The sequence below is a fragment of the Dasypus novemcinctus genome, chromosome 8 (genome assembly GCF_030445035.2).
Source record: "Dasypus novemcinctus isolate mDasNov1 chromosome 8, mDasNov1.1.hap2, whole genome shotgun sequence".
NCBI lineage: Eukaryota > Metazoa > Chordata > Mammalia > Cingulata > Dasypodidae > Dasypus > Dasypus novemcinctus.
Genome location: NC_080680.1, coordinates 126,663,916 through 126,688,101, shown reverse-complemented (window position 1 = coordinate 126,688,101; position 24,186 = coordinate 126,663,916). Strand labels below are relative to the sequence as shown.

Below are 24,186 nucleotides of genomic sequence, written 5' to 3'. Positions count from 1 at the left end.
CCCTGCCATGCAGGGGTGACCCCCGCGTAGGGGAGCCCCACATGCAAGGAGTGTGCCCCTCAAGGAGAACCACGCCCACATGAAAAAAGCGCAGCCTGCCCAGGAGTGGCGCCGCACACAATGGAGAGCTGATGCAGTAAGATGGTGCAACAAAAAGAGACAAAGATTCCCAGTGCCACTGATAAGAATGCAGGCAGATGAAGAACAGCGGCAAATGGACAGAGAGAGCAGACAATGGGGGGGGGGAGGAGAAAAAGAAATAAAAACACCAAGAAAATGAACATGAATAGGATCTTCTACCCAAAATTTGAAAATAAAAAGAAAACAAAAATGCAATATATGTATATAAAACTGAATCTGACATACTACTTGGTGCAGGTGCTTAAAATGCGGATTTCTGGGAGGAAAAAGAGGTGATAGAACAAAATTTGGGAAATGAAGATTCCTGGGAACACAGCAAGTTTCAAAGTCTTGTTAAGAAACAATGACTCACGAGTTGAAGAAGATAAATCACAAAGCACAGAAAGACTGGGGGGCAGCTGGCACCACAAGGACAGGGGCTGTGGGAGCACTGAAGGGATGGGGATGGGGGAGGGGCTCCGTGGCTCCCAGCTGCCCGTACCTCCATGCTGTGGACCTCCACCAAGGCGGGCTGACCTTCCGAAGGCAGGTTTGGAATCACCTTGATGAGCTGCCCGCCAGGACCAAACCTGGCACAGATGTGAGGTACTGAGAACTTTTCAGGAGACGTTGGTCTTGATGGAGCTACAGTTAAAGTGAAAAAGAAACGTTCAGCTTGTGTTTTAATGCTTCTCAACGAGACCAAGAGCTTGGATTTTCAAGGTGCCCATACATCTGAAATCAGAGTTAGAAAGGTCACGTTTATCGTGGGAAATCGACTATCAACTGAAAAGCAAGAATTAACTTATCTGAGAGTAGAACTTCAATAAATCTCAGCAATATGCTTAAATCATTAAAAATGAGAACCATCCTAAAATGAAAAAGCACCTTGGAAAAAAAAACTGTAAAGCCCTTTGTGTCTGTGCATGTGGCTGCGCCTCCCACGGCTCGGTCCCCACTGGCAGCCCAGGGCCCAGAGCTTGTGCTCACAGACTTGGCCTCGGCTGTGACGGTCACGAAGCACCCCAGGAAAACGAGCAGGGGTGAAGCGCCTCCAATAGAAGGGAAGACAGGTTTTTATTTGAAATAGTACTTTAGCTTGAAAAGGAAACCCACTGATGTATTTTACAACTTTACACATTATTTTTGCAGTTTTTCAAAAAAGAGCATTTGAATGAACACTTTAGAAGGGAAGATGGAACATGGCCCTTTGTGAGGAGACTAGGACAGGAGTTTTGCAAGCAGAACAACAAGTTTCCTTCCCACACTGCTTACCCCCCAGACTGTGGGGGTGGATACATGAGGCCCGCCCAAGACCTGGGTGTGAGACCATACCCCGCGACACTCAACAGGCGTGCCTGACGCTGAGGCACAGCAGCTACTGGCCTGCAGAAAGGGAGGAGGACAGCCCATCACCCAGCAGGACGGTGAGCTGTGACGGGCTGTCTTCACTCTGCAGGGAGCCTCGGGCCAAGGCCGCTGCAGATGCAGGGCCTGGGACCGCCCTGTGCCCAACGCCCAGGCCTGCGCGGCGCCCTCCTGGCCCTGGAGCCCCATGCTGCCAACTGCGGTCTCCCCGCAGGCTCACTGACACGCACCTTGCTGCGCGGCAGGCCAGCCGGTGTCGGCGGCGTAGCCATACTCCGAGAAGCCCTGGGCAGGGCTGAAGTTGCCACCGTAAGTGCCGTAGGCGTAATCGCCCTGAAAGGAGCCTGGTGGGGCCGGGACTTCACAGGAGCTGGCAGGCATGTGGTGGCTTCTATAAATCCGACTCTTAAACACAAGCACAAAAGAGAAAGGAGAAGTCAGTTCTCCACGAACACCGGCAGAGAAAAACTGGCTCTAAAGAGAAACAGTTCCACACATTTCTTAATAAATAAAAATTTCTTAATAAATTCTTTTTTTTTTTAGGAGGTACAGGGGACTGAAGCTGGGACCTTGTATGTTGTAAGCAGGTGCTCAGTCACTGAGCAACACGAGTTTCCCAACTAATTTTTTTTTTCCCAACTAATTTTTAAAATAAATCTTCCCCAAGACCTTGCTCATATCAAACTTTCTGTTGAATGTCAGCTGCGTCTCGGCAAAGTTGTTAAATTTCAACTTAAATGAAGGATTATGTGGGTTCAGGCCTCACTTGAGAGGCACCAGGGCAGGGAGTGAGCGGGCCGAGGGAAGGGGCCTGGCGGGCACACCTGGTGGGAGTGGGAGCTGAAGCTGCTGCGGCGGCTCTGCAGGCTGCGGGTGCTGCGTAGACTGTGCGCTGAGTGCTCGCTGTGGACACTGCGCCTGTCCCCCTCGTCCCCATACGGGTCTCTGGGAGGCTCAGGGTCGTCATCGAAGCTCCCAGTGAAGCGCGGGTCGTACCTCCAGCGGCCCTCATCACTCTCAGGCCTAGAGGGACAGGCATCCGGCATGCTCCCGGGCAGTGGTGCGCAGCCAGAGCCCAGCAGGTGCCTGCTCCCAGTCCTCCCGCCATTCCTAAGCCTGCCCTTGCGGGTGCCCGCAACACAAATCCTGTTCTTGCAAAGCCGAAGCTGAGCTACCTTTAAGTCACGATTTTCCAAACCAAGAATCAGGCTCGGTTAACTTCCAGTTTTGGACATACAAACTACAATTCCCCTTTAGCGGGACTTATCCTTGGCTGCAGGGCGCAACTTCCCCATGCAGAGGCGACGACAAGAGAGAACTGGGATTCCCCGTTCTCCACAGCAGCCCAAGGGCTAGAAAAGACCAAGGGTCTGCTTCATCTTCCCTCTTCCGACACCGACTAGGAAACCGGTAGTTGCTCACCAGGAACCCAGAACTACCACCACTGTTGGACAAATGACAGACATGTGGAGTCACTACTCCTCTCTGCCACCAAGGGGCACCTGACCCACCTGTCGCCACCATAAGCAAAGAGTTCCTTCCTGTACGGGTCATCGTCTGCGCCATACCAGTACCTCCGGTCAGAGGAGCGCGGGTCCCTGAATCTAGAGTCATAGTGGTAACGATCCCAGCGACTTGGATCTGTGAGCCAGGAATCCATGGATTAGTACATGGGCCACGCCGTAGGCTAGTCACGCCCCGCCAAGGCCACGCTCGAGTCCTAACCCCCGTTCCACGGACATCCATCCAGCTGCACTCAGGACCTTTGAGGATGTGGTCAGCGAGCGGTGGGCCTTAGCCAGCATGACTGAAGCCTCGGATGCAGGTGTGGGAGACGGACGCCTGAGGAGGCAGTCTGAGCAGCAGGGCCAGCCGCCTGCCACCAGAGCACTGCAGACCTCAGGGAGCAGGGCCTGCCAGCACTGGGAGTTTTGACCTGAAGCCTCTGGAACTGAGAGACATCCAGCTCCTGTTACCAAAGGCCCCGTCTGTGGTGCTTTGTTGCAGTAGCCCAGGCAGACCAGGAAGTACACAAAGGAGAGGCCTCAGAATTTCACTGAAGGTACACAACCCCAGGACTGAAGAGTACTTCGAGGACCCCTAGAAAAGCCGAGATTTCTTCTAGAACATTCACACAACACTAGGGGATGCTAAGTATGAGTGGCTGGAGGATCTGCCATGTCTCATCTATATGGGTGAGATCTAACAGCCACTGGCTGTAGTTTCTTTCCATACACGGGTGTTGTTTTTTTAATTATTAAAAAGAAAAAAACACAAAAAAACGCTCCAGTTATCTTGGTTCCTAGCCACTCCTCACAGCTCATCCACAGCTGAGCATTACCGCTCTCCTCCCCTCAGCTGAGATATAAGGGTTCACGGCAACGTGAAGGGCTGCTTCTCCAGGGCCCAGGAGCACACCAGACCGTGTGGCCTGAGGCCAGGTGGGCACCACAGCAGAGGGGAGAAGGGCTGGCTGCGGGCACCGCCAGCTCTCCTGGGGACACCACTGCTACGCTGCACATGCTACGTCACAGAGGCACTGTCCTGTCCAGCAGAGCTGTCTGAGCAGATGGCCTTGTCCGATGTGGGGCCACTGGCCACATGTGGCTTCTGAGCACTTAAAACACACCAGTGAGGCTGAGTGGCCAATGTTCAATTTTATTCTACTTTAATTGGTTTACATTTAAACAGTCACATGAAACCACTGGCTCCAGTGCTGGGAAGGGTGGCTCTAGAACTGACAATTAGCTCTGTTTTGCTAGAAAATCAATGAAACCTACTAATATGATAAAGGTTCATGGTGCTATGACCAAGATTTAATTCCTCAATGAAAATAATTACTGTAGTTATTTCAAAATGCTGATGACTTGTGACTACTTTGGCATTTAGATAATGACGTAAAGAAGGGACCAAGAAGGAAGTGGTTGTGGCTCAAATGATAGAGCATCCGCCTACCACATGGAGGGTCCAAGTGTTTAATATCCAAGGCCTCCGGACCCGTGTGGTGAGCTGGCCTATGTGCAGTGCTGCCATGCACAAGGAGTGCTGTGCCACACAGGGTGCCCCTGTTTAGGGTAGTCCCACACACAAGGAGTGTGCCCCATAAGGAGAGGCGCCCCAGCGCGAAAAAAAGTACAGCCCACCCCAGGAGTAGCACTGCACACACGAAGAGCTGATGCAGCAAGATGACGCAACAAAAAGAAACACAGATTCCCAGTGCCACTTACAAGAATGCAAGCGGACACAGAAGAACGCACAGCGAATGGACACAAAGAGCAGACAACAGAGGGGAAGGGGAGAGAAATAAATATATCTTTAAAAAAAAAAAGGAAGGGACCAAGGAAAGGGAAGTTCCCTAAACAGTCTCAGCTCTGCTCCGCGCAGGCGGCTCACACGCCGACACCTGCCAGCCGCTGGCCTTTTTACAGTTCTAGACATACCTCCGTAATCGTACTGGCTGGAGTAATAATTTGCATAGTAGTCACTCTGACTGCTCCATCCACCTTTGGCGTTATAATATCCATCAGGAAACGCTTGCCTGAAGAAAACAAGGTGCTGTTAACAAACGGATAACCCAGGTCTTGCCAATCCAAGCGTACCCACAGATGCAGGTCCTCACCCAAGCATTTTGGCCATGAAATGTCTGACTGGAAGACCCCAAAATGTAACAAAGAGGAGATTAGCGACCGCCCCACCATTTGGCCAATTACAGCGTAATAACTATCTATGAACTGTTTAACATGAGACTGGACCTTCTTTGCACTCTTAGTGCGTATCCCATAAAGGTCAATGCTAAAGTAGACCCTAAAGCGCTGGACATCATGCTTAGGAGAGCCAAGCACGACGAACACTGAAGCCCACCAGAAGTAGAAACCCAGCCTTTCACAGTCCCAGCAGGCTGCTGGGCTATGCGTCTGTTCCCTGCACCCCTCTCCAAAGCCGCTCCGGCTCCTTGGAGGGCGGGGACAGTGACAGCCCGGGCACTGCTGGGCCCCGGAGCCCAACATGGTGTCACACACAGGATAGGAGAAGACTTAATGTCAGCTCAATAAATGAAAAGCTGAGCATTGTCAACAGAGACCAGACTATTTGGTAGAGTTGATACCTAAAAGGGCAGGAGGGTATTTGTTTTTATCAGCAAGCTCTGCCCATCATTTTATCTTTCAAATGCAAGTTTTCTCCTGCCCCTTCAGGAAGGGCCAAGCAGCTCTCAGCTCCCTTGGCCAGACACTAGCTGCCTGGCCAGCCAGCGGGGCCTGCCACCCAGCAGGCAGCAGGACCTGCACCCATGCCTGACCTACACACCATGCCTGCTGGTGACGCAACACCTGCGGGCTCTGAAGGCCTGGAAGGTCACCAGGTGAGGTCACATTAGTCTCTGCAGAGGGAAAATTCCCACATACGCCATAGGGGAGGGGGCCTGGGCATGGAAAACAATCTATCCTAAAAACCAGACTGTTGTGCCAACCCCGTCTGTCAGGGAAGACCCCATCGTAAATATAAAAGGTTTCCACCTCAAGTGGTTTCTACGATTGTTTCATCGCTGAGCCTGGGAATGGCAAGCTAACACTTAAGGTCAGTGTGAGGACACACGCACACACTCAACATGTACCCTCTCACACACACCCCACCGTAGCAGGGAAGGAGAAAGTAGAGACTCCTCTCTGGAGCTGTCCCAGTGGGGTAACTGCACCCAGGGATCAAAGCAGCTGAAGGAAGGAACTGCAGCTAGTTACAAAACCCCACCCACAGCGCCTAGCCGAGCCGGCGGGTGGCCTTCGCAGTATCAGGTGCCATCTTTGGCCTCCTGATATTAATTCCGACCTTCAGCTGCAGATCGGCAAGGAAGAAACTGGAATGGCTAGAAGAGTGCCTTGGGCCCTGCCCTCCTCCGGGCTCCTGCGTCACAGGGACTCAAGATGCCAAGTGCCCGTGGCTTTGAGTCTGAACTTCACACCCAGCTTCCCAGCTGGTGTGGTGCTCTAAGCAGTTATTCCTACAACACTGGGAACGTCCTGACATTGGAGTTTCTTGAGAGACAGAGACCTCACGGCACCTGGAGATTCAGGAAGAATGCTCGGCTATGCACACGTTCAGCGTGCACCCCTGACGAGACACACCATGCCAACTCCCTGGGGAAGCTCGGCAAGGACAAAGCTGTTTGCCGTTGGGTGTGCCACTCGAGTCAGAGCCACAGAAGGAGCAGGCGGTCCTGGGGGGGAAGCATGCGTGCCAGGGCTCCTGTTGCTGGGGTGTCTCTGCACCATGATGGGGAGCGGCGGCACACCGGGCTTTTTCCACCATTTAATGGCAAGCCTGCGGGCAGAGGCGCTGCCTGGCAGGCGGAGCTGAGGATGGCAGCTCCCTTCCAACTCTCCCACTTTCTCTGAGGGGAAGTGAAGAGCAAAACGAGTTTTCCCCCTCCAGGAGCGCAGGACAACTCTGACCTGGCTTAAACTCTTGCTCAGCTCAACATGTGACATCAACAGTTTTCTCTAAATCCCTTTTCACAAGACCTGCTGGTTGGTGTGAGAAACAGGACAGCTGGCTCCCTTGAATTCCCACTGGAGGCCACATCGCGGGCCTGGTCGGCCTGCACACCCTGACTTCCTGGCCTCAGAGAATCTCCTCCCCACAGCCAGTCCTCCCAGGCACGGGCCAAGGCAGGGGAGGAGCCCACGCCAGTCAATGGCTGCCACAGGCTGATCACTGGACATTTCACAGCAAACTGCCTGCCACAGCAGCAGGTGCATCTGGATGGAGCCGCTGCTTTCTCCAGTAAAGTGCAAAAGCACGCCGCCGCTCCTGTGCACCCCTGTGTGGGGTCTACCTAGACCTGGGGCTGAGTCCAACGCTCATCTGAACGGCACAGCAACCAATACCTGTGGCAGTGTGTTAGCTCAATTTTAAAACGTGGCCTGCAGCTAAGCACACTACCAAAACTTACACATACGTTCACTAGGTTTGAATAACTTTTTTTAAAAAATACGGTGCTTTTCAAATCACCAAGTTACCACCACAGCTGGCAATAGAGAAACCCATGTGCCTGTAAGAAAGCAACAGCAGAGGTGGGACAAAGCACCAACCGGGGAGGCGGGCGGTCTGAGCTGTGACTTGCTCGGGAGCTGGGCCGCTCTGGCTCAGGATAGCGGTAGTTCTCGGCGTAGGCGGATGCAGAACCATCATAGGGCCGGTACCGAGGCTCGTACAGGCCGTAGACATCCTGCTGGAGGGAGAGTTTGTGCACTGTTAGACACCCATCAAGAGCAAACCTACCAAGCAGCTAGCCCGAGCACAAAGCACGAGAGACGGCCACTCTGCAACCTGGGGTCTCCTCTGGGTGAATACAACACAGACCCTACAAAGCGAAGCCCCTGTCACCAGGCAGGCAGTGAGGTCTTCCCACAACAATCCGCGGCCCTGCCCTGCACAGGAGAGCCCTGGAACTGTCCGACTGCAGCGTCAGCAGGCAGCAGGCAACGGCTGTGGCCCCTTCACGGGGCACTGTGAGGCTTTTACTGCTGATCCCTCAAATGTGCAGGTGCCAAGAGCTGAGTCACTGGTATATCTCACTTCAGACACCACCTCAGTCGTGGAAAGGGACTTCTACTGACCAGGACTGAGCTGAAATGTGCCAAAGCTCCGGCTGCCTCAACCTGGTAACCACAGCTCACTCTCAGGAGGCTTTCACCCCACCACAGCCCTACTGACCTCAGCAGGGCAGCCGGAGCACACGGGCTCAGGGGCAGGCAGAGGGCAAGGGGGCCCAGGCACGAGTGAGAGTACGCTCTTCTGGGCCTAAAAGCTGATGCTCTGCCATTACCTGAACGTGAAATCAAATAAAAACCTAACTATTCTTGACCACTGCTAGAGACCACAACAGTAAAATGAAAAGGCAGAAGAAAACACCCTCAGATAGAATAGGTAAGCCCAGGCTCAAAAGCTCAAAAATGGAATGTGCCGGAAAGGAAGGAGCTGTGGGAAGGAGTGGGGTGGCCATGCCGCCGTGTTCATTTGTTGTCCTGTGCCCACACCAGGGCTCCTGCTCCTTCTAAGGAAATAAAACCCCCAGACCGCTTTCAGAACTCAGACCCGCGGACCCCGGCAGCGCGATGTGCGACCTCTGCTGGCGTGGACGGTGTCGGTGTCGGTGTCGGTGCGGGCCTCCCTCCCCTGGCAGCGGGTCCCATCCCCGACCCCAGGCAGCCCCTGCACTTGGCCGGATCCCGCAGCCCTGTGGACTGTGGACACAGCAGGACAGTGGTTTTCAAACTTCACATTCCTCCACCTTTTGACCTTGGGTGACAGAGGACCAGAGAACAATCAGCACAACCCCTGGACTGTCCTTTCAAACTACAGCCAGATCAAACAGGACAGAGTTTAAACAGCGTTCGTGAGCTGCATCAAGTGAGAAAGGGCATTCAAGTTTCCACTAGGCTTCCTGACTCACCACGTACTTGAGAAAGCGTACCGAACTCATTTCTCTTAGCTGTTTCACTGGGATTCTTCCTCTACGTATTTCTATTCTGAAGAAGGGTTTTAAGACTCTACAGTTCCTCATGTTGCTTCTTATGCTAGCTTTTGATGTAAAACCACACAAAAGCACCAGAAGGATACGCCAGTATCCCGAGTGTGCGAGCGTAAGCTCTGCTTTTGGCAGCAAGCCGACTGGTATTCCAGAAGTGAGGCTCTTATCACCTCACCTGGGGGTGCTGGGTTAGACACAGAGGAAGCAGGCAGCGTAAGCAAGTCAACACGCCCTGTGGGACGTCAACCTCCAGGGGCGGTCGTGCCAGCAGAGCAGGCTCTGTGGCCAGAGGGCACTCTTGTCATGAAGTACTGCCCAGAGCTGGTGTGCTACGAGGCACAGTGCTGCAGGACTGCGGATTCCTCTAGAACAAAATGGAACACACCAAAGAACGCAAGGAGAGGGAAGCGGGCTAAACACCAGGAAAACTCTACTCTACCTGGTAATAGAGGGATGCCGTCCCTGGATCCGACAGGTACAGCGAAGGGTACTGAGCTGTGTACGCATCGTAGAGGGGCCTATAATAGTAGTAGGACAGGTCCTGGGGTGGGTGGCCCAGCGCACTTGAAGGTGTCAGGTGCTGCCACGGCTGCTCTGACCGCCCAGCGGCCTGGCTCGAGCCAGTTGACACGACCGATGCGCTAGATGACCGAGGAGGCCGAGACAGCAGCTGCTGACTGGTGTCGGCCGGGGCTGGGCTTGCTGGCGGCCGGGCCGAGCTCTGGGACTGTCCTTGTGCTGGTGGACTTGCTGGGTCTGAAGCTTCCGAGCACGTGGCTTGGGGCACGTGCGGGGCCGAAGCCTGCTGCTGAAGAGGCTCTGAGTCTTGCCGGGCCCTCTCGAGGCCCTTCTGATCCTGCATGTCTTTTGTCACCTGTGGGTAGAAATGGCCCGGGTCATGCACCCCAGGCCCCGCTTGTCTGGGGTGACCAGTGACGGTCTGGTGAGTGGCAGCTGGGCCATCAGAATGGGGTGGGCTATACATTCTTACAGGATTCTCCAAAGTCTGATTTGATAAAAAGTCTATAGCTCCAGAAATCTCTTCCCGAGTGCCGGAGTGGCTTGCCTTATCGACAGGCACAGAGGCAGTATTCACGGGCGGCACTAGCACTACCCCTGTGCCTCCAGCAGGGCTGGTGACAAACTCAGGAAGAATGTTCTCCGCACTGTGACTCTTCTGACTCTTTGGCACCAAGTTCACTGGAACCGGGTGAGACGGTGGTTGAACCAGCAGACTGGCAGGCTGATTAGAAACCACTTCAGAAGTACCAGAAGCTTGAGGAAAATTACTTTGAGCAAGAGTACTGGACAAAGGCAAACTGATGAGTGGGCCAGCTGGATTCCCAGACAAAGGTGCTTTCTCCCCAGGGTCACCACCGGGGGCCCGACCACTCAGCGTAGGGTTGTCCCCCCCAACCAGAACATCTTTCCAGGACCGACTCTTCTCGTTATGATGTGACAAGGACATAGAAAAGTTAATGGGCTGAGCCAAATTATAGCTTTGATCAGGCTGGGCAATCAGGACTGGTTGATTTTGCAGAGACTCAGTAGGCGGTGAGGACAATAAACTTGCATAACCAGAACTTGCCTGAGACTGAAGGGCCTCCTCTTCGCCCAGCTTGGGAGGATTCTCGAGATTTTCAGAAGCACCAAGGCCATCCTGGTTCTGAAGAGGGGGCACGGAGCCTGGCTTCTGCAGCTGGTGACTGGACGCTCCCTCATCTGGAGGCTGAATCACTTCAGAGGGCTGAGGTTTCGCAGGTACATAAAGCGCAGGAGCAGCTGGGGCGAGAAGGACGTTGCCTCCGAAATCAGGCAGCTCGTTCTGCGCCCACAGAGTCGTGGCTGGGCTCTCACACTTCGCAGCCCCCTGGGCCCGGGCAGGGGGCCTCTTCTCAGGCGCTGGAAGCACAGTTTCCAGAGGTGGGCCTGCAGTGTGCAGAGCCGCGGCAGGAGGCAGAGCACACAGCTGGGGCGTGAAGAGGGTCTCCATGTTGTCTGGGGGCTGCTCCAGGTTACCGGGGGAGGCATCAGGCGGCACGGCAACTGGTTTTCGCTTCTTCTGCCGGGCGCGGGTCCCCCTCACTTCGCCCACCACATTGGCACGATCTGCCTCAATTGGTTTTACTCCAACTAAGTGGGATTTCACTGGTTCGAAAGAACTATTTGCACTGGTCTGGAATATTCCAATGGGTTTCGGAGGGCTTGGGGTCGAGGGCTGGGACAGGCAATGGCGGTAATTAGGGCTCGCTGTGGTCTCATCTGCCTCGCCTCCTATAGGAGAAGAATCGATCTGCTTAAAAAAACTACCTGAAACGTCTTCTTCAGGTTTTCCCACTTCTTGCTGAATAAACGTGCCAAGCAATTCTTGGGGTCTGGTTGAACTTGAAAGACCCCTGTGGTTTTTACTACCGTAGCTGGATGACACACTATCGGACCGCACAGGCTGTGGCGCCACGTCGGGGGCCTCGAGGTTTGTGCCGCCCCCTCCGGCCAGGTTCCCGGCACCATGCTTGGCAGCAGGCAGCCCGGGTTCTGGCCCAGATCTGAACGGCTCGCTCAGGGAGGAAGAGTTCACACCCAGGGGTTCACTTGGCAGAACCTCCTGGTTCTGAAGAAATTCTAAGTTCTCGATGTTCTCATGGTGGGGGCCGATGGCATCATGCACCCCTGCACTAGCCGTGTCCCCCCACATATCGACAGCAGCGTTTTTAGGGACTTGTCTGTCATGGCGGCTCCCTGCAGGCTGAGGAAAATATGGTTGCATGTCCCCTCCCTGCTGCGTGGCCTCGCTGCTGGAACCTTTAAGAAGGGCCTGGTAAATGCCACCTGCTCCCACGGGTGGAGGTGGCAGGGGATGGCCAACTCCAAGGCTGGGCGGGAAGGCTTCAAAGTCAGATTTACTGGCCAAGCCTGTCTTTTCTGATGGAAGAGTCTCCTCATTTTCTGTCTCCCCACCTTGGAAAAACACTGACAGGGATCCTAACCCCGCCTCCGGCTGGGCACAGCTGGCCCCGGCCCCCAGGGGGTAGTGCAAATGGTTTTCTGGGCTATTTCCCTGAGCAAGGGCAGTCACAGGAGCGGGCTCGGGCAAGTGCTCCTGGTTCACTCCTGGATTCTGCCTCAACTCCTGGCCTGCCCATGGGTTACCAACTGTGGGAGTCTGTCCAAATGGGTTGTCAGGCTCGAAGCCCTTCGCCAAGTGGCTTCCGCTTTGCAGGTAGGTTGCCTCGTTTCTCTCGTCACTGGCCCAGGGTCCTGGTAAAGAAACTAGGGGGTTGTGCTGCTGGTAGCCAGGAGTCTGATGCACGGCGGGCTGAGGGGGAACGTGAGGAATGCCAGGTGCGAGGGGCACTGCGTTTTGAACAGCTCCGTCCGGGCAGGGTGGGTACTGCTGCCCAGAGGGCTGTGGACTTCCCTGAACTGGCCCCCACAGGTCTGGCATTTGCTGATGAGGCTGAGGGAAGAACGAGGAGGCTGCTGGAGCCGCAGCGCCTCTGGGTGGGTGCTGCCTCCTGAGGGGCCCATCAGGCCCGGGCATACCCCCGTGAGGATGGCCGCCATGAGAACCATCAGGACCCACTCCTGGAATGTGCTGAACAGGATGCGGCGTCGGCTGCACGTCTGGCCCTGAGCTGGGACCTGTGTCTGAGTTGCTGTTCCTCACAGGCCAGGGTGGACTGGCATCCGGTCTAGGCTGTGAAAAAGGTCTCGGCAAAGGCTCACGTGGTCCTCGAGAGGGATCCCTGGCATCTGTGTGAGGCGCAGGCAGACCTGGGTGCTGAGAAAGTGCTGGGCCTTGCATAATGGGTGGGCTGCTTTTGGACAAACCACCTAGCGATGTATTTTGGAGCACCTGCCTGCTGAAAGCAAATGGATCTGTCACTGGCTGCAACGGGCCAGTTACAGGAGCCACAGGTGTGCTGCCGTTCACCCGTCTTCTATAGGTGCTGTTAGACCAAAACACGTTCTGAGGATTTCCCACTGGGGGTGGTCCAACCACTCCTGATGGTGCGGCCTGGGGTGGTGGCTGCATGATTTACTTCTTGCAAAATGAGATGCTGCTCACAGAAAGAAGCAGGATTCAGGTTTTCCTTAATTTGAACTTAAAAAAAGAAGAAAAAAAAGGAAAAATTAGCATAAAGCCCATATATTCAAAGTCCCACCTGCAATGAGAAAAATTAAGAAAAAAGAAAGACTTAAAACAGTTCTGAGTCATTTAAAGGTTGAGGGAAACAGCCACGCACAAAGCATCTCCCCACTAACTCTAGCAGAGGACGTCTGTCCTTGAGTTGTCCCAGGGAGCACAGCGAGGGAGGAGGCAGGATGAGAACGAGGGTGGGGAAGCAAAAGCTGGCCAGGCCACGGGGTGGCTGAGGGACTTGGACAAGTCACTGTCCCTCTGTGGGATTTAGCGATGCAACCCTTCCAGGTCCCTCCGTGGCGCACCCTCACCAACACAACAGGGGGAAAGCCGAGCCTGACGACAGGCTAGTGCACGACCACATATACAGAGCTCCATGAATCTCCCTGCAAATGTTCACCAGAGCCAGAAAGATCCAGCTCCTCTAGTAAGATAGAAACATTGCATATCACGCTTTTCAGTTTAATTTTAAATCTTTGAAGGGAAACAAAAGCTTAAAACTCACTCTTCCATGTTCTTTAATGAAACAACATTATAGAACACAAACTAATGAAAGCTGCAAAATACATATCTGGAATAAAATGCCTTCTATCCCACCATGCGAAATGTCTCTTTTTTGAGCGGTGACTAGTTTAAGGTTTGAAAACTCCACTAGCAAAATAAAGTTGTCCCTGACCACAGAAGTTGTAATAATTATACTTGGAATGAAAATCCCAAGTAAACTTAGAGCAGCTTTGAAACTGACTGACTCGCAGCATAATTCACAATGGCCATAAAGCTGAGGCCACCCAAGTACCTGTTAACAGATGAACGGCCAACAGAATATGATACACGCAATGCACTATTTTCAGCCTTAACAAGAAGTGAAGTGCTGGTTCACGCTATGCATGTGAACAAATAAGTCGGACACAACGGAAAACTATGATATGATTTCTCTTATATTTCTAAGTATTCCAACTGAGAGCCAGCAAATTCATAGAAGCAGAAAGCAGAACAGTGCTTATCAGGGATGGCAGGAGGGGGAATGGGTAGATGCTATGTGAGTGTAAGTTTGAGTTTGGAATAATGAAAAGTCTGCAAATGGCCAGGGAAGTTACACATACTGCCACTGTACTTGATGTCAAAGAACTGTTCACTTCTAACAGTTAAAATGATTTTTGTTATGTACACTTTACAATTAAAAATAAATAAAATTAATTTTTTAAAAAACCAACTGCCTGAGGTGATGTTAAAAATTTTACATTAGGTCAAATGCCAACAGAACTTTTATAAAAAACAAAGGGGCAAAATCCTCATTATAGCGTTTGTTGTTTGTTTCATAAAATGCAACAAGAGCAATCTCCAACAGTGAACCTATACTTTTAAGGCAAGTCCAAGTACTCTATCTTTAAAAAGTCCTTTTTTAATATCAGTCCTTTGCCTCCCTAAGTACCACCCACACAAGCCATCAAAGAGAAAAGCAAGCACCAAGGAGGAACTTGCAGGAAGGACCCAGGCGTTTAAACTACACAATTTTGCAGATATATGCTTTCTTATCCTTCTGGTATCAGATAAAGGAAGAAAACCTTTATGAGGGTTATTTTTAGTGAAGCTATTTCCAAATGAAGGTTCCTATCCCTACCTGAGGACTCACTGCAGGAACATGCTAACTGGCTACCATCACAGCCCAGGCATGCCCCATTTCAGGCCACCACGGGATTCTCCCCCACTGCCAAGCACCCTAAAATCCACTCGCTTGCACTGGGTTCTATTAAGAATGGTATCGGAGGCCTTCTTGTGGTCTTACCTGACATTTCAAAACAAAGAGCTCGGTTTCACCAGGATCTGAAGTGGGGCAAGCAGAGCCCTGCCCTGAAACCTGCTCCCTGGCATCCTGCTCCACTCCGGGACTGGCTACAGCAGCACGGCTGGATACAGCGGACGTCTCCGCCCATGCCAACTGTCAGGAAAAGCTGCCGGACACTTCCCTAGAAGCACGGCCACCAGGAGAAATGGAGGCCTCCAAGGAAGCCATGCAGGATGTGGCCTGCCTCCTGGGAAGCTTCGGTGGAGGACTCTCCACCATTCCAAGTAGCTTTTTAAAAATTTGAAGACAACGACCACAGAGGAGTGTAGGATTTGTTCATCCAGGTGTCTCCAGGAGAAATGGCTCACAAGACTGGGAGTCACGCTGAGGGACTTGGGGTATGTTGCTACTCTTTTGGAGACTCAGTTTCTTCAATTATAAAATGAAAGAATCAGCGAGGATTTTCCTAAAGTCTGTTCTGGGTTCAATCTTCTAAGATTCTATTTGCAGTGGACTCTGGGATGCCCTAATTCCAACTGCTGTTTAATAGTTAAATCTTAACAGAATCTAAATTTCACAGGTTTCTTGTAGAAACTTTGTTAAAATTACTTTTTTTTTCACTCTACTAAACTAAAAACTGTTTCATAAACAAACACTATCACTTAACTACAAAGTAGCATCCTTTCCCCCAGCCCCCAATGGAGAGATTTTTTTTTTAAAGCAATATGGCAATTTCAATTGGAACAATCTTGTAACTTGCACATACCTTTGCTCCTTGTTCTCTACTCACCAGCAGAAAAACAATGTAATTGCATATCATTTATATCGTGACTATAGGGAATTTTATTTATTCTGTAGAATAACTCATTCTGTAGCCTCTAGTCATCCAACTTTGAATAAGGCGGCTGTTTCAAAGAGACCAGCTTTCTTGAAGATACATCATTCATAAACCTAGCTCTTCAATTAAAGACTGCCTTGTATCTATGTGACATACGTAAGCACAACTTGTTTTCAATATAAATTTCTGGCTAGTGAACTGAGATATGTGAAACACCCAGCGCCACTGCCCTCAAGCTGCCACAGAATCTTTCGGAGGCTGACTACCAAAGGGACACCATCATTAGACTACTGGATACTTGGACAAGTGGCAGACTCAAAAATAACATAAATTCCGGATCGACATGTTTAGATGCCCCAAAGGACACCCTGACATCCATGAACGATGTTTATAGAAGAAAAGGCTGTATTAAAATTGACACACTATCTTAAAGAAAACTTGCTATGCAAATTTGAGAATTGCTCATTAAGGTAAAGGAGCCCAAGAAAGAAGAAAGAAAAACTATTTTGTCTTTTGTCTTATCAGAATCCTAAGAAAGGACAGAGTTAAGAAAGGAGGGAGAGAGGAAAGGAAGGAGAAAGGAAAGGAAAGGAAAAAAGAGAAAAGAGCAGGGAAGCTGTATAAACTTGCAAAATTATCCATCTAGGGACGACTGTGATCTCTCAAACTAGTGAGAGCGGGTAAAAACCACCTCTGGTTAACACCTGTATCACACATACTCAAAAGGAAATCCCAGTAAACAATCTATGCCCAATCTACAAGTCATTTAAAGTGTTAAGTGAAGCAACAAACGCTGAGATTAAAATGGCTTCGATGTCTGACTTACACATGCCCTCCCCATAAAAAACGTAGGCATCTTGCTCTGTTGCAACATGCTGCCCACACTGTCAAGAAATTATAAACGGCTACAACAGTGCTGCTTCGTGGTTCAAACGGACACACCTCGGCACCAGCACTGCAAACCCAGGAGGGCAAAACATCTTCAGAGCCTATTTAAAGCCAAAGATACACTAACTACTAAATAAATTTCTTAAGCGTTTCTACTTTTTTAAAAGTTGCAGGTTTCCTACGGGATGTCTGGTTTACTTTCCAGCAATTCTGACAGGAGCTACATAGAGGCCACCGTCGCTAAGACAACCGTCAAGACTGCTGAGCTGACAAGCACTGGCCCAAAACCCGGTAGTACAACTGAGTTCCACGTCAGTCTGTGACGGGGCCTCTGCAAGGCCGTGCCCTCCAGCTCCCTCGGGAGGGAAGAGTGTCAACACAGGTGCAGAGGGCCGAGGCCGGGCGCCACGGGCACCTGCGCGGGGCACCTGACCCAGCGGCTGCCCCCGGGAAGGGCCTCGCCCGCGACCGAACGTCGCCGGGCCGCTCGGCCTCGCCGCCGCCCCGGCAGGCCTAGCCCCGCGGAGCCCCGGGACCCTCGCCCGACCCGCTCCCCCGGCGGCCGCCGGCTCGGGCCCCTCCGCCGGGCGCCTCCCCTCAGCCCGGCCCGGCCCCGCCGCTCCGCAGCCCCGCGCCGGCCCGCGGGCCGCCGTCCGCCCTACCCGCGCCTGCCGCCTCACCCGCTCCGCGCAGGACCGCCGGGGCCCGCGCCTCAGCAGCCCCGAGGGCCGGGCCCTCAGCAGCCGCGGGGCAAAGTCCCCTAGGCGGTTGCCACCGGCGCAGACACGGCAGCCGCAGCAGCCATCTTGGCACATCCGGCTCCGGCCGCCGCGACCGCCGCGTCGCCGACGTGTCCCGCACCACGTCACGCGCACCACGCCCTCGCCCCGCCCCCCTGCCTGCCCCGCCCCCGCCGCCAGCTGACCCCCACCGCCGAACCCTCCGCGCGGCTCTTCGCCCCGCCCCATTCTTTCGTCCTCCGACGTCACACCGCCCCGCCCTTCACCTTACACCCGTCTGTCAAAGCCCCGCACCCTTCACCCGCCCCCGTCGTCACGCCGCCCCGCCCCTCGCCTTGGACCCGTCTGCCACCGCCCCGCCCCTTCGCTCGCCCCCGTCGTCACGCCGTCACGCCCCTCGCCTTGGACCAGTCCCTCGCCGCCCCGCCCCTCGTCTTGGACCCGCCCCTCGTCTTGGACCCGCCCCTCGCCGCCCCGCCCTCGGCCCCGCCCCCGCTGCCAGGTCGCCCCGCCCCCGCCGCCGGGCCGCCCCGCCCCTCGCCCCTCTGGTCCTTCGCTCTGCTCCTCGCCCACCTGCCCGCGCCGGGAGGGTCGGGGCTGCCCCGGGACGTCGTCCGGCTCCGCCTGCTCTTTCGTCGAGGCTTTCGTCCCTTTAAGGTGAGCGAAGAGACCCCAAGGAGCGAGTCATCCCGGAACGACCGACACCAGTAGGTTCACCGAGAACGGCTCCTCCCGACCAACCCGAGAACCTCGGTGGGGGCCATGACGCAGGCGCGTTCCTTCGAGTCTTCCGTTAGAATCGAACGCTCGGACCGTCGGGAAGGAAACGCGCATGCGCCGCACCCGCCGCGCTCCTGGGACAATTGAAGGCGGCGGCGTCCGTCGCACATGCGCACTGCGCCGGTGGGCGCGCGTTAGTTACCTGTTACCGTGGTTCCGGGCTTCCAGTCCCTGTGTCGGCCTGGGAAGTTCGTCAAACAACTAACTTTTGTAAAGCGTCTTGCGGTTGACTAAACGCATTCCCATGCGGCACTTCATTTGTCCCTCAAAATCCTGGAATCCACCCCCCCACCCCCCACCCCCCGCTTACAGACACCCTGCAGTCTTCTCAAACGCAGCGGGTCCCATCGGAGCCCCCGGCTTCCCGACGCACCCCACCAGCCTCCTTGCTCTCCCTCAGTCACAACGAGGCGTCCCTAAACTGTCCCGCCGGCCTCCTCGCTCGGTCTCCCAGCCACTACCTCTGCTCATGTTCCCCGCCCCCCATCTGTCTACTTACCTCCCCACCTGCAGCCTTCAGGTCGGGCCAGACCAGCCCGCCGGCTGCCTCCCTGTGCCCCTCACCCAGGGCGGCCCCTTCCAGGCCTTCCCCTCACTCCCACCACCTCCCCTGCAGCCTTCCAGTGGCCTGGCCCTTCCAAAGCGAGGAGCGGCCCTCCGTGCCCCCACACGGCCTCAGGCACGCCCCAGTCACGCCCCCGCCACCCGCGGTTTCGCCATCACCTGTGCCCTACAGCAGAGCACAGTGAGGAGGCTGCCTCCCAACACTTCCCGAGTGTCTGACCAAGTGTTTGTGTTGAACGGGCACAGAGGGCTCAAGCCACCCCGGGGGTAGCCAGTGCCCAGGCAAACAGCAAGGGCAGTACCCAGCGCCCATCCCCAGTGCCGACAGGCCGGGTACCCCTGTGGCCTCCCGCGTTGTGTCTTGGTGAAGAGATGAGAATTGCAATTCGTATCCTCACTTCCCAGCTGAGGAAACGCAGGCTTGGCGCGTGCGACACGGCCAACCCGGCCCACTCACCTGCACACCTGCCCGTCCGGGCTTGTACCCTCCTCCGTGCAGAGGGCAGGAAGGGCGGCCAGCTTGCCCATCCAAATGCATCACCCTGCAGCCGTCCTCCCTGGTGGTGGTGGCAGCCGAGCCCCCCTCACCCCGGGCAGGAAGGCGCCTCGTTGCAGGTGTGACCCCGAGGCGGCGGGAGCAGGGAGGAGTATGCCCAGTGGCAGGGCTGGCGAGGGAGCCGCCACGCTGTCAGAGCCCTGGGCGGGTGCGGGCAGGGCTTCCGCCCACCTGACGTGGCGCCACGGGCCACTCTGCTAAACTAACATTTGCCTTTCAGGAATCAGCCCCCACCTGTTTCAACACAGAGTCAGGGAGCTCGTGGGAGGACCCGGTCCTGGCCCACAGCAACGTCCGGGAAGGGAAACCACCTCCCCGCAGCTGTCGACCCCGCGGTAACCAGAGCTCGGTCAGTAGCTGACAGCTCCCCTCATTCAACTTAGGGCCGCCCGGGGAAGGCCAAGTGTGCCCTTAACCCATCACCCGGGAGGCTCCACTTCAGTCAGCCGCCCCCAGCCTCCCAGCAGGGCACACCTGAGGGCTGCCCTTGTCCGTGGGACGCTTCTCGCTCCCCCGCCTGCCTTCATGTCGGCAGGGTCTCCCCTGCCGTAGCGGTTCCGTGCTGGTTGGGGCGCCTTGGACTCTTCCTCTACTGAGCCCCAGAGCGCTCTCCTCTGCTCTCGGGTTGGTGGAGAGCCCAAGAGCAGGGGCCTCTGTTGTCCAGCTGCGTCCCCCCGGTCCCCGGCCTCCACATGGCCTTCTCCACCCTGCTCCATCGGGGCCCCGTCCTAGCCAGCACACCTTCACAGACCCTGTTTCATGGGGTCGGGGGTGAGGACTTGGATTTCTCTTCTGGGGAGACACAGTTCCACCCTGACAGCTGGTCTAGGCAGTGGTTGGCTCCTGCTGTGTCCAGCTGACCTGTGAGACCCCCGAGACCCCTGAGGCCACCCCCAGAAGAGGGAGTGGTGGACAGGCACCCCTGTAGCCCCTGCCTCCTCCAAGAGCTTCCTGGTGCCATCCCACGGGACGGCCTGGACCAAGTCCAGGAGCTAGGCCAAGCCCCTCTCGGCCAGCCAGGCTCCGTGTCCCTGTCCTCAGCACGAATGTGGAGCTGCCTTTGCATCTCCAGGGTCTCCAGAGGGGGCTTGAATGCGCCTGAGTCACCACGCCAGGTACCAACCCCAGAAGGCAGGAGGTGGGCTGCACGAGGTGGGTGTTGAGGTCACACAGCCTGGGGGCCACAGGTGACGGTATGGCCAGAAGAACTCCGTAACATCCGCCCGCCGCAGCAGGCCTGGGAGGACCCGGGAGCCCTCCACACAGCCCCCCTCACGCCAGGCACTGCCACCAGGGCTGGGTACCACGGGGGGACACAGGCGCCACCCCCACCCCGAGGAGAGGGTGGTCTTGGGCTGGGGTGGACAGCAGGCAGCTGCAAGTGGGTGCAGTGCAGGGCAGGGGGCGGGGAGTGCCTGCTGGACCCCACCTGCTGAGGGAGTGGGGCTGGAGAGGGCTGAGAGCAGCCTCCGTGCACTTGAAGGGGCCAAAATACAGAAACGGGGCGATGGTGTGCGGCCCCGGGGCGGGGGGGCGGGGTTGCAGTCCCCCTTAGGGGTTTGCTGGGCTCCGAAAGCAAGGGAAGCCACGGGGGCTTTGCAGACAAGGGACCACACGGTCGGTTTACCTGCCCCCAGGTGTCTCTGGCGCCCTCACGGTGAGAGGCGAACCCTAGAGTGTCCACCTGAGAGCAGGGCCCCCGGCTGCACCCCCAGCCCCTGGCACAGCACAGGCACCCCACAAACACCAGTGGAGTGAATGGCCCTGACAGGAGGGCCAGCGCCCTGGCGCCAGGCGGAGAGCCCCAGGCGGGCAGCGTGGATCCCGCAGCCTGGGGGGGTCTGGAGTGGGCGCGGGTTGTGGATTGGGAAGGGACAGGGTCTGGGGTACGAGGGGAAGGGTGCCAGCAGGCTGGCAGCGACCACAGCCCTTCCCCGAGTACCTGTTCCCTCTTCTGGGAAGGGCAGCACTTACAGCCCTGGGAGGAGAGGCCGCGGGGGGCTGTGAGCCTGAAGCTGGGGTCCCACGCCCCCGGGGTCTCAAACCTGGAGCCACAGCTCCCCCCTCGGTGAAACAGGAGCTTCGGGGAGGTGTAAGTGGAAGGCGGGGGCCTCACCTGGCCCAGGCAGTCCCCTGGGAAGCCGGGCGGGGCGCAGCCGGCAGGGGGAGACAGAGAGCCGCGTCCCCGCAGCCCTGCGCGCCAGCGCTCACTGGGTGGGGACGCTGCTGGGGCGGGGACGCTCCTGCGTAAGACGACCTGTCCCCAGTGCCCCCTCCAGCCCTGCGCCCCCCGCACCACTGAGGCAGGCAGCCAGGTGCCAACGGGCCACGGTCCCTGCAGCGCAGCCCCCACCTTGTCCCCTCCCCTTTCACAGGTAAGGATGCCGGGGTTGGGAGAGTAAGTAACTTACTTCAGTTCTGAGACTTGTTAAAATGAAGAAATTCCAGAGCAGGGTGACAAAAGCTAGAGTACAGTGGAGATGTTTGCCTTGAACCAGGGAACCCTTTTACCACAAAACTCGATGCCACATAGCTGGAGACGTGTGTGTACACATGGACACACACATGATGGCGTGTCAGTGGGGCTATGAACATGAATGTTTATGTATATATATATATGTGCATATGTGTTCTCCATAGAGAGTCACATGAATATGAATCAGTAGGAAGTTATGGGCTCCTAATCAACGTGGGCCAGGCACCCCGTGATCCTGGGAACCAGCCTCAGGTCCAAGATCGTGTGAGGAGCCTGGCGGGGTCTCTGCAAGGCTGCCCCTGAGGTCCCTGGCACATGGTCCCTGCTGTGCTCTGTCTGCGTGATGCCTCGGTTGTGCAGGCACACAGCCCTGAGCCGCACGCTTCACCCTTAACTATGCGGGGATAAGAGCAGCCACTGACGAGGTACACAAAAAAGGCAGTTTTTGTTGTTGTTGTTGTTGTTGTTTTTTAAATAGGTAAGTGGTAGTTTATAGAAATATCATGCAGAAAATAGAGTTCCTGTATACCTGCCCTCGTGGTTGACATCTTGCAATTGGTTACAATTGGTGAGGGAATATTATCATTGTACATAAGTGTGTTTACATTAGGGTTCACTGTGTTATACAGTCCTGTGGTTCTTTTAAAAAATTTTATTCCACTCATATATATACCACCTGAAATTCCCCCCCTTTAATCACATTCGGATATATGTCAGTGGTGTAAATTACTGTCATCGTCACCCATTACCAAGATTTTCCATGACCCCAAACAGAAATTTTGTACCAATTAAGCAAAGAATGCAATTTTTCAAAGATTTGTTTCTCCCCCCTGCCATCCCCTTCTTCCCCCCGTTGTCTGCTCTTTCTGTCCATTCACTGTATGTTCCTTTGTGTCTGCTTGTCTTCTCATTAGGCGGCTCCGGGAACCAATCCTGGGACCTTCCAGAGCAGGAGAGAGGCGATTGCTCTCTTGTGCCACCTCGGCTACCCTGTTCTGTACGTCTTATTTTCTCCTCTGTGTCTCTCGTTGCGTCTTCTTGCTGCCCCAGCTCTCTGCGTCAGCCGGCTCTCCTGTACGGGGTGGCCTTCCTACGCAGGTTGGTATTCCCATGCAGGGCGGCACTCCTGCGCGGGGCCGCATTCCCGCATGGGCCGGCACTCCGCATGGGCCAGCTCACCACATGGGCCAGTTTACTTTCACCAGGAAGCCCTGGGCATCGAACCCTGGACCTCCTGTATGATAGACAGGAGCCCAATTGGTTGAGCCATATCCGTTTCCCAGAACGCAATTTTTAAAATTCCTAACAATAAGAGCAACAACTGCTTTTGGGTCTTTACTGACATGCCTGGCCCCGTGCCAGGAGCTGTAAATTTGTGACCTGACGGAATCTACACCCATCACGTGAGGATCCGAGTTGCTGAATCACCAGCCCACAGCCCAACAGCCACCCAGTGGGGGGAGGAAAAGGAAACAAAAAATCAGGAGGCACAGCTGGACAGCGTGATACCACTTTGCCATCTTCTGTGAAATGGAGATGCGTGCAACGGCATTTCCCAAAATGTGCACGACCGACCGGGCCTTGATCTGCAAAATAAGGGTCTGGGTGAACTGGCTTGGGAAACGCTGCCCACGCTGCCCACTCGGAGAGAAAGGCACACATGCAGGCATTTTAAAGTCTGACTCCTGCAAAGAGGAGCCTGCTCCGCTCTGACCCGGGCTTCCCGAGCCCCCCGTCTCCCTGGAAACACCGCGGTTTTGGCGTCAGTATGCCCCGGCTCCAAGCGGGGCCACCGGGGAGCCTCCCACCTGCTTGGGTCCCTTGTTGGAAAACTCTTCCAGAGTCACAGCGTGGGTGACCGCACTCTGAGAACTGCCGAGGACAGCTCTGTCCCCTCCAGTGTCGCCCGCAGGCTGGCTGGTCCGCAAACAATTTGTTACTCGTGGACTACGAGGTTAGGAGTCAGGAGCCCCGGTCGAGGGACGTGCAGCCGAGGCCCACAGGCGTTCTTTCAAGGCCAGCCTTTCTTGGCCATTAGCAAAGGGGCAGAATGATGAATGGTTTAAAGCAAGCCCCAAGCTCTTTTGCTCTCTTGCCTTCGCCCTTTCCCAGTGCTTGTCCCGGGCTGATCCGTGTGTCTGTTCCTGCCTTCTGTGTCCTGCTCTCGCTGTTTTTCGCCTGCCTTGGTCACCGTGCAAGTAAAGCCAGGACATTTATCATCTATAACGGGGAATTGTAGCCTATAAATCAGCCCACTTTATCCCTTTTCAGCCCCTTCCTCTCTACCTGGGACCCATGAGCTGTTATTTTCTCCCATTTCTCTTACCTCCCTACTTTTATAAAATACTGGCCTAACTCACACACACACAGACAAAGCCAGGCTTTCCTGAAGAAGGAA

General features: G+C 55.1%; 1 protein-coding gene across 30 annotated transcripts in view; it reads right to left on the bottom strand.

Moving 5' to 3' along the window:
- SEC16A (SEC16 homolog A, endoplasmic reticulum export factor) overlaps positions 1-19,327 on the bottom strand; it is a 45,569-nt gene extending 26,242 nt beyond the window's left edge. For 5 of the 30 annotated variants that reach the window (XM_058302701.1, XM_058302716.2, XM_058302723.2 and 2 more), the window contains exons 1-8: positions 17,353-17,516; positions 9,456-13,121; positions 7,575-7,711; positions 4,929-5,026; positions 3,000-3,129; positions 2,313-2,511; positions 1,719-1,893; positions 623-765 (exon numbers count right to left, since the gene is read on the bottom strand). In XM_058302701.1, coding sequence (XP_058158684.1) covers positions 623-765; positions 1,719-1,893; positions 2,313-2,511; positions 3,000-3,129; positions 4,929-5,026; positions 7,575-7,711; positions 9,456-13,052 — 4,479 coding nt within the window. In that variant the 5' untranslated portion in view covers positions 13,053-13,121; positions 17,353-17,516. Of the gene's footprint in view, positions 1-622; positions 766-1,718; positions 1,894-2,312; positions 2,512-2,999; positions 3,130-4,928; positions 5,027-7,574; positions 7,715-9,455; positions 13,122-17,352; positions 17,537-17,985; positions 18,277-19,213 lie in introns of those variants that run through there. The other 25 variants (XM_058302699.2, XM_058302710.2, XM_058302717.2 and 22 more) reach the window with 14 other exon arrangements.
- Positions 19,328-24,186: the final 4,859 nt, after the last annotated feature.